The sequence below is a fragment of the Amblyomma mixtum genome, chromosome 6 (genome assembly GCF_055824585.1).
Source record: "Amblyomma mixtum isolate Tamu chromosome 6, ASM5582458v1, whole genome shotgun sequence".
In the NCBI taxonomy this organism is placed as follows: domain Eukaryota; kingdom Metazoa; phylum Arthropoda; class Arachnida; order Ixodida; family Ixodidae; genus Amblyomma; species Amblyomma mixtum.
Window position 1 is genome coordinate 49,695,963 of NC_143017.1, and position 17,169 is coordinate 49,713,131.

The 17,169-nt window shown below is 47.3% G+C and overlaps 2 protein-coding genes across 2 annotated transcripts in view; both read right to left on the reverse strand.

The window, feature by feature from the left end:
• Positions 1 to 790, reverse strand: part of LOC149339046 (venom allergen 5-like) — a 27,429-nt gene extending 26,639 nt beyond the window's left edge. Inside the window, exon 1 of the mRNA XM_089547869.1 lies at positions 593 to 790. Within this exon, the coding sequence (XP_089403995.1) occupies positions 593 to 604 (12 nt within the window). The 5' untranslated portion in view covers positions 605 to 790. The remainder of the gene's footprint in view (positions 1 to 592) is intronic.
• LOC149339053 (CRISP/Allergen/PR-1-like) lies at positions 605 to 3,788 on the reverse strand (the record flags this gene model as incomplete). Its single annotated transcript, XM_089550869.1, has 2 exons — positions 3,676 to 3,788; positions 605 to 812 (listed from the first exon to the last, which is right to left on the reverse strand). Coding segments are annotated over exons 1-2 (321 nt in total), but the record flags the coding sequence as incomplete, so codon positions are not given.
• Between the last annotated feature and the right edge of the window lie 13,381 nt (positions 3,789 to 17,169).

Consider the following 17,169-nt stretch of genomic DNA (forward strand, 5'->3'; position numbering starts at 1 on the left):
GGACTTCGAAAGGTTTTCCTTTTTCTCGGAGCTACAATAGCAGCCCCAGACACTAAGAAATGGTCCCCGCTACAGGCATTGCTAAAGCGACTTTCGTGCCTTGCGCAACTTCAGCCTGCAGGTCTTTCTGCGGCGCAGCCATGCATAACAACGATCGTACATCGTGTACAACCTTGGCGCGGCTCTATGAAAGCTCTGCCTGCCGCGGCACAGGACTAAAGCCGCTGAGGGTCCCGTGGAACAGCCTCAAAGAATTTGTATGTTTCACTGCGCGCATGGCAGCGATGGAGGAGCACCACCACCATGCTGCTGAGTTCCTAATTTAATGACACCTGGGCGCGTGCGCCCCGCAGTACGTTCTTCTGCGTGTCCCTGCTTCTTTTCGCCAGGAGTCACAACACAAAGGACTATTAAGCAGTTACGAAAGACGAGGATTGCTCAAGAACGATCCGGAGAGCTATTCAGATCTCAGGCACGCCTCCTCTGCAATTGTTCGCATTCTAGAGCAGGCTAGCGAGTTCCGAGAAGTGTGCGCACGTAACACGATGCGTGAATTGTTTAGTTGATGGAGTTCCGTGTATATAACTCTCACCAGGTACATCATGTTGGCGGCAGCGGGGAGTCCGTTGGCGCCCTCCGTTCCCGAGGCGAGCCGGTTGCGGTACGCGTTGTGCTGGTCCAGGATGAGCTGCCGGTCGGCCTCGGAGACCCCCTGGTGCAGCGGACGGCACGAGGACGGCGGCCGGAGGCACTGCGTGTGCCGCCGGCTGTAGCGCCGGTACAGGTCCGGACACGCCGCCGCGTCCACGTCGCTGCGCACATGGCCCGCGCAGCGCGGGGTATTAGACACCAGATACATTTAGCATACCGTGCACCATGTTACCGTAACCGGTACCAGAGTACCGGGAGTCTGCGCGCAGCCAACGCGCATCCGCAAATCGCTTTGACAGCGCTAGATGGCGCCAGTTACCCGGCAGCTGCGAGAGCGCCTGCTGCATTGGTACCAATCAGCGCGTGTTCAGCGGTGGTAGGCGGGCTTCCGGTACTCCGGCAGCGGTAAACACAGTACACGGTAAGCTAAAGTTACGGTGTACCGTGTTACCGTTGCCGGTAGTGGGCTACAGAGAGCCCGCGCGCAGTTAGTGCGCATGCGCATATCGCCATGACGGCGCCAGATGGCGCCAGGTACCCGGCAGCTGCGCGAGCGCCTGCAGCATCGGGACCAGTCAGCGAGTGCACACCGGCGGTGGGCGGGCTCCCGGTACTCCGGTAGAGGTAAAGGTAACACGGTACACTGTATGCTAAAGATAACGCGTTCGGAAAACAATTGGTCACCGCGTAATGAGCCAGGACGCGAATGCAATATGCACAGTTGAGGCCTTTTCTTATACGAAGAAAGTCTGCAGTGTGTGCCAAATTGAAGACTCAGCTCTGAATTAGCCCTTAGTGCAGGTACCTAGGTTATTTTTTTTTGTCACGTTACATCTCATGCAAAAACAAGTTATTTCGTGGCGAACCACATGGCTCTTGAAGGGCAGTACGCCGTGGATAACGGTGGCTCTATGCCACCGCTGGTGGCTGCCGACGTTTGACAGTAAACTTGAGGGGGAGGGGGGGGGGTGGAGGGGGGAGGTCGACATTTTCTCGATCTATCTTCGTTCTTTCAGCATTAAAAGAAAGATGACAGAGGAGAGGTGCTACACGGTTTGGCAAGTGCTCCATGAAAGAGAAAGGCGGACAGAGAGATGGAGCCCAAAGAGGTAGCACTTGCCCACAGCATGAAGACGGCAGGCTGCAGCGCGAATGAAATGATCGTTAAGTGTCCATGTGCGGGCGAGCGCGCCGTGATGAACACGAGGATTTAGGCTCAACAATGGCGCTTTCTGCCTCTTCTTTTGAGTTTGCTCTTTCTCGCTTTATTTACCAACAAAGTCGATGACAGTCACCCCACGAAGAATCAGATAAGGCGGAGAAGCAGTTGCCACCTTAGAGATTTTTTGAACTGTTTACCGTGGTCATTTCTGTGTGCGGAGGATTGCTAACCTTAATCACGAGTGAGTTAAGAAAGGTGAATGAGGAACGCTTCGGTTAGAATACATATGCCCTGTGTAGCCCTTGGTCTGCCGTACTGGACAGGTGTGTTTCTCAGAGTTCAAACAACAACCCGTCCTGTCAGGCCGTCGGCCACGCACCGACTTCTAGCGCTTGCAGTATGCTTGACCCACGATACAACCAGCAGCAGCCAAACATGTAAAACCAAAATCTGACTCTAGAAATGCTGTAGTGGTATATGTGCTGTTTGGTTCAGGAATGGTAGGCGAAGAGTAAGTATATTTACAAGACTCACACGCGATTGCACATATGCTCAGAAAATAACTCCTATAATTGCGACTGGTGTCCCCCCTTTCAAAGGTAGCCCATCATTGTTTTCCGAATGGTTTCTATTCTCACAGAAACACCAAAAGATAGCCTACCGTTATCAGTTTTGGCGAAAGCGGCCGCTTTTACTGGGAAATTTTTGACTGATGCCTCACATGATGTCATAACAGCCATAAAGCAAGACACTATCACAAAGCTCTTTTAAAACCATATTTTGCCCGGACTAACTCGTTCAAGTTTTCCTTTTTCCCACGCACCATATCCGACTGGAATTCATTAACCGAACCTAATCAACCCTGAAAATCAGACGCGTTCCTCAGCCATCTTTTTTGATATTGCGTATTATGTATTTTTTTTCTGCTTTGTCTTGCATTGCTGTATTGTTGTTTTACTACATTATCTTTGCTGTATTGTTGTATTTTTGTTGCTATAATTTTGCTTTTTGTGCACCTGCCCTTCCTGCTTGGACCTAACCATGGTCTGCAGTATGTACATAAATAAAAAAAAAAGAAGGGGCCCAGTTTAAGACGATGCGCGAGGCCTACTTACGCTGGCTAAGATGTAGGGGGGGTGAACATGAAACCTGCGATTGCGTGCATCATCTGAATTCATTCAATTCATTCACGCCGTTATAAGCTGCCACAAAACGGGAAGTGGCAAGGTTTCTGGGGAGAATTGACGGTACGAAATGACGTCAACTGTACGTGTCTAAGGCTTTTTCTGAACTGGCAGCGAGATTTTCAACTCTAACTTATGATCGCGTCTTGAAAGTTGAAGCTTTATCACGTTCCTGTGTTCGACATGGTTTAAAGTGGAATATATTAAAGATCTGTCTTGCAGAATTTACCTTTAGCGATGCCATGAGCGTAAATATTACCGTTATTCCCTCCTTTATCATTTCAAAAGCATCTCCTGCTAACGCTACACAAACAATCTGACATGCAGGGAGCAATATCTAGGAAGCGACTTGAACCGTTTTTTTTTTTTGTTTTTTTGTAACAGGGTCGAAATGTGTTCCTTCTTGGGCAAGAGAGCGGCAGCGTGGTACAAAGGCGTCGAATTTCGGATAAGATCAGAAGCCACAGTTTCACCGGACAGTTTGACGCTGAGGTCTTGCTATTGCAAGTATTGCAGTGTGAGTGGAGTCTTCCGAGAGAAACCTGCACTGTGGTTTGTCCCGGGTTTGCAGTGACATTCGTACACCTTTCAGCGAGAGGAATAGATCCGTAGAGACCGGAATGAGCGCATTGAAACAGCAACATCGCACAGTGCATGCGTGGCGGTGGCGAGGCGCACCCGTCGGGACTGCTAGGCAGCAGGAGCGAGGCCAGGTAGGAGGCGTCGGCCGCGTCCGCCGCGAGCCAGGCGGTAGACGCCAGGTAAAGCCACGCCGCTGCCCACGCCGCCATACGGGTGCAGGGAAGCCGGGCAGCCCTGCCCCGACGCCTGCTGAGAGAGAGAGCCGTCGGCATGCTTAGCCTCTAAATGTGCTTTCTTGCGAGGTCAGATTGCCACACTTTGAGTTATGAGCTGAAAGCTATAGTTATAGGCCCCCAAATCTACCGAGCTCCCCTGAACGACATGGCTGGTAACCACTGCTGAGCATTGCACAAAAGGGCCACAATCTAAAGACTGGAACCGCCTTCCCTCTTCCGTTGCAACAATCGATAAATTTTGGTTATTTCAGTCTGCCGTGCGCAATATAGACCATGCCAGTTTTTCTTAACATTGTATAAAACCTACCTCTCCTCCTGTGTGTTCATATATTATTTAATTTCACCAATGTGTACACTCAAACGTTATCGCGAATTTCATTGTGTTATATTAAGTGTTATGGGACTTTGTTTAGATCATTTTGTAACCAAACTTAACTGTCACTTACAGTATTACTTGTATGTTCTTGTTGCTGTGCATATTTTTTGTTTGTTTATTGATTACAACCCCCTCCCCTCTGTAATGTTTATACCCTGAGGGTAATAATAAATAAGTAAATAAATAAATAAATAAATAAATAAATAAATTAAGAATAGGAACGAAGTTTCCAGAATAACAGAATCTGAGTTTGGCTTTTTTATCCGACATGGAAAGCGCATCGCTCGCGAGACAAATGAAATGCGGCTACCCAGTGCACTCTACCATATCTGCAAGCTTCTATGGCTTCAGCATGGTATACCAGCGAGTGGCATGTTCCTTGAAATTTGCTTGGACCGCTTGTGTGTATTTGGCGTTCGCGTATACGGAAAGTGTTAAGTGGTTGTATGCACAAGCCATATGCATATGCCGTACTAGGCCGCCTGCAAAAGAAGATGAAAATGTTTATCAGCTTATGTTCCGCTTGACCAGTTCAACTGCTGAACGTTCGGGCCAGCTCATTAACACAGAACATGCATAATCACTGCTTACCGATGGAGAAAGAAGAATGGCTCAGAACTAGCCACCGTCGCTAGGAATAACCCAAAGAACATCGTGAAGTCCCATGAGGTGTTCTCACGGTGGGCACCGCAGTTAGCAGCGGAGCTAGTTAATACCTACAGGGCTAGAACACTCATAAATACTCGTAGCTAACGAGAACAGGCCAGGTTGGGAGAGAGCCAGGCATTACAAAAGAGAGGCCCAAGGCAAACGTCAAGTACAACGCTTGGCTTGGCTGGGATCGTAAACAAGAAGTAACCTGCCTCTTTGCATGTCCATTTGGCGTCAACGCAACTGCCTCGTTTCACAGCACAGCCTTCAAGAGCAGCGCCGGCCGAACCTTTATCGCTTGCTATTTGGAAAGAAAAAAGTACTTCCCAAAAGTGCACTCCGTCACCAGAGCACACACTTCAAGGAACAAGACTAGTGACACCTGAAGAAGGCAGGAAAGGGCCGGTGTCGCCCACTAGTTTGTTCAGAGAATACGCGCCGAGGCATTCGCGCGCACGAGCAGTATTCGTGAAACAGTCCTTAGCGAAGTTAGGAGAGAACGAGTACGTTCGTTGTAATGCTTATAGCATCACCGACAATTTATGTCACCCACGTAACGCAAAATATTTGTTTTGAAAGGCCGAACTTTTGCGACCTGAATAAATGAAGCGAATGCTTATGCCTCGCTATTCATTAAAGTAAAGCTTTTAATGTCATTCAGGCGAAAGCATGATGGTACTCATATACTTTTGCACTATCTGAGCACTGCTGAACCACTTTGTTGCGGTGCTTTCCTCAGCGTTACGATAGAGATCTTTCTCTTTTGGTAGTATTTCTGAGTGTAATTTATTAAAGTCAGGAAGTCCAAAATTTTCGGTGCTTTGAACACCAGTCTACAGCTAGAGGCAGGGAGGAAAACATCCTGTTCACTTCGCGATCGACTGTCGCACCCTGACGGTGTGTTCACGAGCGAGAGATAAGAACTTCTTTGGCACTGTACATCAGATACACCATATCAGCACTTTGCTAGCTGTCTGCCTTGGGTTACTGCCAGCGAGATGTTATGAAGAGGCCTGGTTGCGAAACAAAGGGTTGCCGCTTGTTGTGGTTGCACGAAAATATCTCTATGCGAAGCGGCGGTTTTTATCCGACGTCGGTGTCTATAGAAGCCGAATAAATACCTGATTTGGCTGGACGATGGAATTGTGCAACTCTATTACCCAGAAGGGACATATTGTGGCTCTTTCCGATGCATCATAAAAACTTTTTATGATGCAGCTGGGCTAGTAAGAACACATTACGCATTTCGACTTTGTGCTGCTGAGAAGAGGAAAACACGGAAATAAGATGGCGAAGTGCAAACTAACTTAAATTTTGTGTGCGAATGAAATGCGCCAGGGGAGTGGGGCGCCGTTCAGTAAGACAAATAAACATGCTGAAGTGAAAAGTAATATGGAATTAATCTTGGATCGAGAGTCCGACAGTTGCTGATCATATCTGAGCAGCGCGGACGAGGTCGGGAGCAGCAGGAGGACACAGGCAGTGTTGTGAAAAAAATGGCATGACATTTATACGCAGACATGACAAAAACATACCATTTAATTAACTCAGTGCTAGGGGGGTCATCAAGTCCCGCTATCATGAAATAAAATGTATTATTGGCGAAAAGAGTCTCCAGGACGCGTGAAAAACGATTTAGGCACCGTGAAAGGTGTCATTCCTGATAACAATAACCTCATCTCATCATAGTCTACGTTATATTGCGTCTGAGTACAACTGAAACCTCCTACAGACTGAGCCAACAGCTAATAAAATAGCTGTCGTCTTCTGTCGCCACTCAGGTGTCCAGGAGACTTTTATGAGCGTTGGTACATCGGCAAGACGAAACGCTGTGTCAATGTTCATTTTAAAAAGCAGTTTTAACTCTCCGAAAGGCGCACCAAGCTCTAGGTCATTGTCTCTTTTGTGGTTGCTCACCTGATTTTGCTGACACGTCTATCGCCATAAAGCACATGGCATGAATTGCAATGTGAGGTACAGCGTCCCGGATCTGCTCACGGGCTACGAGAGACGCGGTAGGGGAGGCCTCCGGTTTAACTCAGACCACCTAGAGTTCTTTAACATGCGCTGATGTACACTCTTTGTCGAAAGTAACCAGGCTGCATGGTTTCCTTCTCAGCCTTATAGTAAAGCTATTATGCCAGACCTCAAGCTCTAAATCTCTGTATGGTAAGGGGAACCCCTGTCCTCACCTTCAAAGAACTTTCTGATCTTTAGAGAAGCCGTGAGGGTTCTGTTATACGAATGAGAAGCAAACCATGCAGCCTGGTTACTTTTGACAAAGCCTGTACCTCTCACAACACAGGGGCGCACTTTTCATTTCGCCTCCACGAAAATGCGGCCGCCGCGTCCGAGACCCCAAAAATAAAGAATTCTGTTACTTGGGCTGGCAGCCCAGCATAGCGCTGACAAATAACTAGCTGGAACTTATGAATCGAATATAACTGCACTCATAAGCGCGGACGCTGCCAACGAAATTTTTTTTTTTCGGTTGTTCGCTTGTTTACATTCCTTTGTATGTAGCTCATGTTTTGCCATTTAACCCTCAGCTGAAAGGTAGCACCTGTGTTTTTCTGTTACTCCCGTTCTGGCCTTTTCGCACTGCTCAGGAATATCAACCGAAGCGTGGAATTTAGACGCAAGAAGCAACTATGCGCTGGTGATAAAAATGGCTTTTTAAACAGCTTCATTACATTCGGCTAAAAAAACTAATCAGCTTCCCAAGCTCACACACTTCAGACGCATGGGTGCTGTTTTAGAAAGGAGACTTATTTTTCGGCACTTGAAGTATAAGGCTCTCTAAAGCAGACCGGCCACCCATGCGGCCTGATACTGACTTCAACGATTTCTCCTTTAAGTTATTTGTCAGGGCTGTAATGAATGACCGTTTGCTACAAAAGTGCTCCACGCCCAAAAGTGCGGGGCCGAGTTGCCTGAAGCGGTTATTTGGGTACCATCGCGAGAAAAAGCAAGATATCCCCCCCCCCCCCCCCCCCCCCTTCTGATGTCGTGTTCTGCACCTTGCCGTTCTGCATGGGGGCGCCAGCTGACGAAGCACTCCTGGTGTCCAGAACGGCTCACTGATTTCGACACCAGTATTGCTTCTTGCTTCTTCGGGTGGCGCCCCCATTCAGAGTGGCAAGGTTCGGAACACGAGGTGGGAGGTCTCTTGCTTTTGCTGACGATAGCATGTTCGCGTCGTTCTACTGCAACAGGTGTTTAACGCGGAGTCCACGGGTGTTCAATATAAGAGCGTTCACATAGAACCTACTTCGATGGAATCCTGCTTCTTCGCGGACGCTGTAATACTGGTCAGTGGACCCTGCCATCTGGACTCACATGACAAAGTTTCGTCTGCGCCATAAGAGGTGCGAGTTGGATCTGGATTGTATCGACAACGCACCGTCTGGCGTTTTGCATTCCAGGAGCGCTCGCGAGTATAGGTGCCAGCCCGTACAACTATCGCTGTTAGCCTGTACCAGGGAGGCCTGCTTTAGCGCCGCCTTTGCTTCAGGTTATTTTCGTTTTTCGCTGCCTGCACCACACCTGTGTGCTATCAAGAAGTGCTGGTGGCCATCTTGCGGGGAAGAACAGGTATCTGGGTGGGCTTGTGCAAGTATCGACCCCCCCCCCCCCCCCTCTCCTTGCGGTCGCCGTCTAATGGTGCGGGCTGATGAAGGCGTCACCTTTACTACTCTTCTATTACAGCAGGGGTATGCGCTCGTGCCGCTTGTTGTTTCGCTCGAAATCGTGTGTTCCTTCCCGAGAAGCGGCTGAGTTTCTATGGAGGCGTAATGTCAGCAGAGAAGTGTTCACGAAGTGTTGGAAGAAATAACACCGTTCACTGAAATTTCGGTGCATATGTAGGAACACCTAGTTAACAAATTTAATGGCAAGTCCTCCATTATCTTTCGCAGCACATGCACGATGTAGTCCGGGGAGGAGAAACTTAATGTTTGTTAATTCTTTTTAGTGCGATAGCGGGACTAGCGCCGCCCCTCTAACATGACATCTGTTAAGGTGTAGCCTCCAGCCCAAGCAAGGAGCCTCAACCCTTTAACTCCACCCTCGAGAAGCACCACTCACCATTCACCTACCACGCCTCCGGAAACAAACAAACAAAAGACCAGAAGCGCACCCTGTGTGCTTGCACTACATAAAACGCCGCGCTGTTAGGAGGGCACCTCATTCATGTTTCCTGGGTCAGCTTAGAAGATCAGGAGCGTGAAGAAGTGTAGTAGACGAAGAAGGAAGTGTCGATAGAATACAGGGGCTTCTATGGACAATCGATCGCAATTCACTGCTGTAGCGCTTGCACCCAACACATCGCTTGAGCATCTGATTTTTATGCTTAAAATAAGTCTCAAACTAGCACCAGCTGAAACAAAGTTGCTAGCTCACAATTTTTTTGTCACAACTGACCTAAACTACGATAACGCAGTCCGGTTTTCGCTCTCTCACGAGCTCGTCACAAAATTCTGAGGCAGCAAAGAGAAAGGCATTCAGGTGTATATTTAACACAGGTTAACGGACTCAGCGACAGAATTTCGAAAACACGCTGTAATTTTTGCCACTAAAAACAGAGCCAAGCTTTCGTCCCTTAAAATGATGTATCAATTCGTACCCAATAAATTAACATTGAATTCCTGAAAATACACCTCCCAGACAAGACCAATATCCCGAAATTGCGCGCACACTCTAAATGAGACCCCATTTCGTACTGACAATTTTTCATTCTTTCCGCGAATAGAACAGTGGTTTAAACAATAATATTTCTACCAGCTCATGATTGGATACATATCCTTTACTAATTAAAAACAAAAGTTGTGGGTTTCAATAATAATAATTGTGTGTTATTTTGTCGTTTGTATTTTTTTGTAGCTAGCTACATTGGCCTTTTTTTATTTGTATCAGGATGGTAAGTTAATTCAAGTCCAATTCTTATAAACTCTGGTATTTTCAAGGGCCATCTGAGATTCTTGATGTGATGAATGTCTTGATTCTTGCCTCATTATTAGAGTTGTATATTACAGTACCTTATCACTTCCCTTTTCTGTTTCAACAGCTACTGAGATAAAAATTTGTTAGACATAATAAAAAAACTGGAGTGGATATTTAACCTCCGCCTTAAGGGTATGACGTGATATCGTTTATGGGTTAATGCCACTATGTGCGGAATTGGCCATTCTCTTCATAACGTTCATTGAGATCCTTGGGAGTCCTCATACCCCTCCTGGCGCAGTGGTGCAGCGGTTAAGCGATGCGCCACTGCCCTGCGATGGTCGGTGCTACCAACCGGTGGGGCTTGTGAGGTTGCCACCTGCCTAGGCGCTCAGTTGTTTACTATCCGGACGGGGGAGAAGGGGGGGGGGGGGGGGGGAGTGGCAGGTTACGATGATGCTGCAAGAAAGATCGCGTAACCAAGGTGGCCTACCTATAGGTTGCCGAAGCTCCGGCTGCGAGTTTTCAAACGGTCGACGCCGACGCCGGAGAGTTTAGTCCGACATGGGAGTACTAACGCTCTCGAGTTAAAATTATGTTCAGCGTTTCCGCATGTGTAGTCTACCTGCCTCCCATCGCACAGGCGCTGCTCCGAAAGAATTCATCCAACATCACTAGAGCAACTTGAAACACAAAGCGACATTTAAAGCATGCTGTCGTTATCGCGGCTTGGAGCAATAATGCCAGCCAGACCACAGGTCAGTGAAGTTAGGTTACTATTGTAGCGGCTAGCTTCTAGGAGGCAGTTTGTGAGCTTATCTCCTGAAGAGAGGTGAAGGCGTGGAAGACAAGATTTAAAAAACATTTGAAATCACTAACAGCTAACTTAAAACACAGTTGTAGAACAGGTTTTGAGATATCCTCTACTTCTGCGCGGTAGCCACAACCCGCAATAGCCAGGCACATTTTTTGTCCTTTTACGGTTTTTCGGGTAAAAATCGTGTCCAGCCACAGTTTTATTAAAACTTTGCTCCGAGCGGAAAAATCATCTCAACTCGTGCTTTACCCAAAAACGAAGAGCTCAAGGTAAACAGTGTGAAACGACTCGTAGACTACGATCGCCCCCGCTTCAGAACCGGGCCGACGTGGACGTTGCATTCGGCCGGCGAGGAATCTCCTCGGAATGGATGCCGCTATATGCTCCTCCTCCGCGATCACCGTGCTTGCGTGTCCGGCTTCTTTCCGAGTGGAAACCACGCGAGACCAAAACGTGCTCGGCGTGGCGTAGTACACACGTCTCGCCGGCAAGGCGTCCGTGATAGCGCGCTATCGTGTTGTTGTCCTGTTGTCGGCTTCGGTTACGTGGCTTCTCCAAATCGAGGCAGACTGGGCTGTTGCTGCTGATGCACGGCGCACGCTGGCCTAGGAGGCGGCGGCAGGCTGCATTGCGCGCACCCATACGGAGGCCTTGCTCTTGTTGACCACTCGTCAACCACACTTGTGTACGCTGGGCGTCGGAACTGGAGGCTTCGCATGGCCTCGAAAAGGATACACGGTTGTGTCACATGAGCGCCAAGGGGTACGAAGAGATTATTTCAGGCACTGTATTCGAGCTGTTCGGTGTCTTACTCAAGCACTTGGTGGCTCAGCAAGACTCCACAGCTATACTTGTCTGCCCTTGTGGGTCGAAAATGCTTGAACGCTGACGCCTTGCAGATTTATTAGCTTTCAAACCTGATCACCCTCCAGACCTGGCCCACTTCACGATTTGTTCAGCCTTCTAGGCCAGGTTTGGAAGCCGATGGCTTCCATAACTGACACAGGGTCCTACGGACTTTCAAAGGACCTTGGATTTAGTAAGAGGCAAAGATGCTGACGCACGTGATTCGCAGAAAGCATTCTCATGAATATCATCATCATCATCAGCCTGACTACGCCCACTGCTGGGCAAAGGCCTCTCCCATGTCTGTCCAATTAACCGTCATTTGCCAGCTGTAGGCACTGTATTCCCTCATTAATATAAAGGGCAAAAGGTAGCAAAAATTGCAGCCTATTCACAAGATGGAATCAGACATAAGCATAAAATGGCTAAAAGAACAAGAACACTAACTTATTGTTGTCAAGGAACATGACAGAGGCCTCTTCTGGGATACAGAAGAATAGCATTCGCTATGTTCATCTAACACGCACGTCATCCTCGTCTCTCCCAGGACTGTGCTCGAACACTATGCTTGTCATTCGGCGAGCACTGCTCGCTCTGCCAGTAGCCTTAGTAGTCTTAGAACTCGTGCCTCGTGGGTACATCGGCTCAGATACAGATACCCCTGGACTCATGGCTGGCACACGGCTGAGTCGCTGGTCATTGGATGAGGAGCGTCTGGTGGTTTTATTCTATGCTCTGCTAGAGCTTGTATAAACCATTGGTTACTCTGTTTGTATATTCCGAGCCAAAATGTAAGCGTATGTTTGAAAATACAAAGAAAAAGATAAATCGCGTGGTTGTTATGGCATCTGCTGGCTTCGAAATGCAGTGCGGCGGGCGCCCGCTAAATCTGGCGCTGTGAATTTCATGAAGGCGCCGAAGCGAACACTGTTCACGGACGGCATAAGGTTTTCACGGAGAACGATTTCAGCGTCCCGTTCTATCTGGCCCACAGGAACCGCCACAAATTTGACATTCAGGATGCCGAGGAGTTATATCGAGTTGGCACGTGAGTTGCACATGGAGCGGCCACACGTTCCACCCACGTGCTTACGATGACATGGAAAGAGCGAAGAAGAGAGAGGGTTAAAAACAGCGCTGGACTCGGCTGTGTTTCTATAATTTGTTTTTGGCTTGCTAGCTGGTTTATGTCTACAAAGAGCACATGTCTGCTCTGCTGTACTAAAACACGGACCATGCCAAGTCTGTTAGGGTCGTCGAAAAACAAAGATAGGGAGGAAAACAAATTTACATTTGTTGTATACGGAGAAGAGAAAGCTTCTTTTTTTTTTTCTCTACTTAACCTCGAAACGCAGTCAGCCAACCCGAAGCCATAGTCAGCGATTTGACGCAGTCTGGCGATGCGGTATGTTAGACTGGAGTATCAATTTCAGGCTCTCTGGCTCCGTTTCAATTCTTGCAGCGGGAAAGCTGTCTGCCTGACAAGCGGTAGCAAGCCGCCCTGACCCCTACACGACAGCTACTGCCCTCTATGCCCCCCCCCCCCCCCCCCTCTATTTTTTTTTTTGTTTCTGAAACGACTGAAAGCTGATCGCACTATCTCCAGACAACCATTAATCCAACCTCGATCCTGTGCTCACATGGCAAATCGGCGCAGCCATAACAACGCGTTCGTTGTTTTGACGAGATACTTGGTGCCGAAAAGACCCAGCTGTTCCTGAATAAAAAAAAAAGCACACACAAGAAGCGAATCAGACGCGCAGTTAGCATTACAGTCCCAGCTGCGCCCTGTGCCTGTGTGTTTAGACTATACAAGTATAAGCTTTGCCATGAAAGAGATTGCGTCACCTCATCTCACACACTGCAACCACTCTCATCTCGACGAAGGACTGAGTCTATAAAATTTTTGTATTGCATTATTAACTCTTCCTGCCGGACCTCTGCAAATGATTACCTAATCCCTGCTATACCATCTAAAACTAAAAGTCACCACAGCCTAAACATCACGCCTTATTTTGCCCACACGGACACTTTTAAGTACAGTTTTTTTCCGCGTGTAATCGAATATTGGAATTGTTTACCCGGTTCTACTCGCTCTCTTCCCTTAGAGCTATTTTTAGCGGCTATTGAATAGTTTTTGCTTTTTGTTTTCACTCATACTGCTTCGGATGTTTCGGACGTTTGCCATTGTTTTGTTTGTTTCTGTATATTTCTGTACAGTTGTCTCTGGATTGTGTTGCTTCGTTGCCGTCAATGCCAGGGGGACCAAGATTTTTTTCAAGCCGTAAAGGAACGGCTTTTCTTCTTGGCCCCTTTCACAATCTGTACGTCATGTTGTGAAAAACAAATAAAATAAATGAATGAAAAAATGAAAATGTTGTGCTCCATGTTTTCCTACAATGTTGTTCACACCCACCCCTGCAATAGCCCAATAGGGCTGCAGTATGTATAAATAAATAAATAAATAAATAAATAAATAAATAAATAAATAAATAAATAAATAAATAAATAAATAAATAAATAAATAAATAAATAAATAAATAAATAAATAAATAAATAAATAAATAAATAAATAAATAAATAAATAAAAAATAAATAAATAAAATCTCGTTAGAGATAAAATCACTTAATCGGTGAACCTGGTTACGGAGCAGATCACCGCTTCGAATGTAAACGCACCACGTGCACGATTAAGTCCCCTCATGTAAGAAGGTCGTGAATTTGACGCATTGTAATGCGACGTTGTTAAACTTTATGTTGTACAGTACGGTATTTGCATCTCTGAGAGCGACGTGACCTCGTCGTATTTTAGCCCTGTTTCTCAAGATAGTTTTGCATACTGTTGCTAATAAATAATAGTTACAAAGTCCTGCTTAATGGGATGCATCCGCAAATACGATGGACGTTATGTGACCTCGGCATGCGGGCGATTTCGAATTCCGCACTAATCGAAGTGCGCTTCCCGAGCCGGTTATCGAACTCGAGGCCGCCACCTCAGTAGCTGGAAGCCACCGTGCCACCGTGACGCATAAGCAAACTCGGTTGACACAGGATATGGTTTTCCATCGCCGATACCTTTTTTCAAGATTTCCATCCTTTCAATCTTCTGTTTCCGTAGATGACCAGTTCTGGGTGACTGCTGGAAGCATTTCAACCCGCATCCATGTCTAGGTGCGTAACTGAGTTATTGGTTTGCAGCATGGTGCGAATGAGAATGCATAAAGAAGAAAAAAGAAGTACGTAAAGAGTACAAGTGTGCGCGTAATCATCGCACGACATCGGTAAGGACGCTTTTAGGCAGTCATCGTTGCAAGAACACTAAAGACCTGAAATACAGACCGGTGGTTCTTGGAAAATAAATAAATGCTGGAAAGGATTCACTTCACGAGTTCCGATTGCTCAACACATATGTTGACGTCACTTGTTAGCGGAGTTACGCACAGCATCCAGTGGAAGTGACAAGGATGACCCAGAAATTACACCCTAAACACGAATACGCCAATATGGGAGTAAAAAAGAAGTAAGATATCTTCTACTCTCTCTCTCTTACTATACTCTCTATTTCTCTCTACTCTTACTCTCTTTTTTTGCTCCTTTCTGTTTAGAGTGATATATCTTGCACGTCATTCACTCGAACAAAGATAATTTAGATTAAAAAATTCTGTCTACAAGCAACGAGCCGACGGGGCTACCGAAGACGCGTTTCCGAGAAGCGAGTCTCGCTTCGATAAAGCATCTGTCTAGACTTGGAACCTACGCCTGGCACATTACGGCGCTTCGACGATATAGTCGCCGTTTGTGCTCATTGCGATCACGGCCAGTGTGTATGAGCTCATCGAGAGCGGTTTGGTTTGGTTTATTGGGTTTTAACGTCCCAAAGCGACTGAGGCTATGAGAGACGCCGTAGTGAAGGGCTCCGGAAATTTCGACCCCCTGGGGTTCTTTAACGTGCACTGACATCGCACAGTACACGGGCCTCTAGAATTTCGCCTTCATCGAAATTCAGCCGCCGCGGCCGGGATCGAACCCGCGTCTTTCAGGTCTGCAGCCGAGCGCCGTAACCACTGAGCCACAGCGGCGGGTCATCGAGAGCGATTAGACTCTGTATTGTTTGCATCAAAAGAAGACAAACGATGCCCCAGCTCCATGCATGGAGAAAAGCGGGTGACGTCACGTGACGGCACCCTGTTTCCCGCTTAGAGGAAATGGGTTTCCCAGTCGTTCCACTTTGACGCAGCCACACAAGCCTTGCTGGTTCCAGAGCAAAAGAGACAGCCGCACTCCCACAAACAGCCTATCTATGTTATTGTTGACCGCGGTAACATCCATTATTCCGCAAAATAACGGCTGTCTACCAAAAAGCATTATTTTTATAATATTGCCTATGGAAGTACACATTTTTGTTAACCGTGATGAGAGTCATTAATGGCTGTCACCACGCTATATCATCCATAGGCAATGCCACAAAGGTAAAAGCTTTTGGTAGACAGCCGTTAGAGTTCAGGAGGAGAGCGCTGTTGGGCGAGTTGGTTCATATCGGTTACAGCCATATGGGTTGTGCATAAGGGACGTTCACAAGAGAGGCCAGGCAGGACGTCCCATCTTGCCTCTCGTCTGAACATCCCTTATAGGGCAACCCATTCGTATGTATTCAGATAAATAGAAGACATACTTATGTGGCAACAACAATCTTTTAAAATGATGCGGTTCTAGACGGTGCCTGATGGCCGCTTTCACCACAGAATAAACTCAGACTGCATCCCTGCGATGTTTTTGAGATTAGCCTCATCGGACCCTACAATGCACATTTGTCTTTTACGGGCTTAAATAAAGAAAAGTCTCACTTCTGCAGCATAGCCGTCATTGGAAGTCACAGGGTACACAACCTGCTCCCAAGCAAGAAGAGTGCAACGCTAGGGGCGTTCTGAACAGCCTTCCAGCATTTTGTCTAAATCAGATTTCTGCTCACAGCGGCCAAATACCTGCCAAGTTTCTCGTGCTTTACAATGATAATTTTTTTTTTTAATTTTCAGTTGAAACAAGACTTCGGTTGTGCATGTATTTAACAAAATATACGTCATGAGACGTTTTAGTATATTTCTGTAGGCACAAAGACCCGCACAGACAACATGTAGGAAGCTCATAGAGGAGCAGCTGTCGGAGCTACAGCTGCAGAAATGTAAGTGCACATTCGTGGCAACATCCAGATTTGATCAATGTATTTGGATCGGCGCTGACGAGCCGAACTACCTCTCTGGCCTGACGAGGTTAGGCTGCTTAGATGTACGAAAATATTCTCTCTAAACACCTTTGGAAGCAGCTAGTAGTTGCCTCCGCAACGCATTTTCTGGTCTACTCTTTATCCTAAAGCGATTCAAGCTGTGAGCGACGCCTTAGTGAAGGGCTCTGGAAATTTCGACCACCTGGGGTTTTTTAACGTGCACTGACATCGCACAGTACACTGGCATCTAGAATTTTGCCTCCATCGAAATGCCACCGTCGCGGCCGGGATCAAACCAGCGTCTTTCAGGACGGCAGCCGAGCGCCATAACTACTGACCCATCACTCTTGGTTTCAGAGGGTTAGCACAATCGCCTCTCCGCCTCTTTGCCTCAGTGACTCAAGCTAAGTCGTGTATTACAGTGGCAACCCTTTTGGCCACTTGCGAGAACGTGGGTGAGAGCCGGCTCGTGTTTGACCTGTCTATACATCAGGCTGAGGTG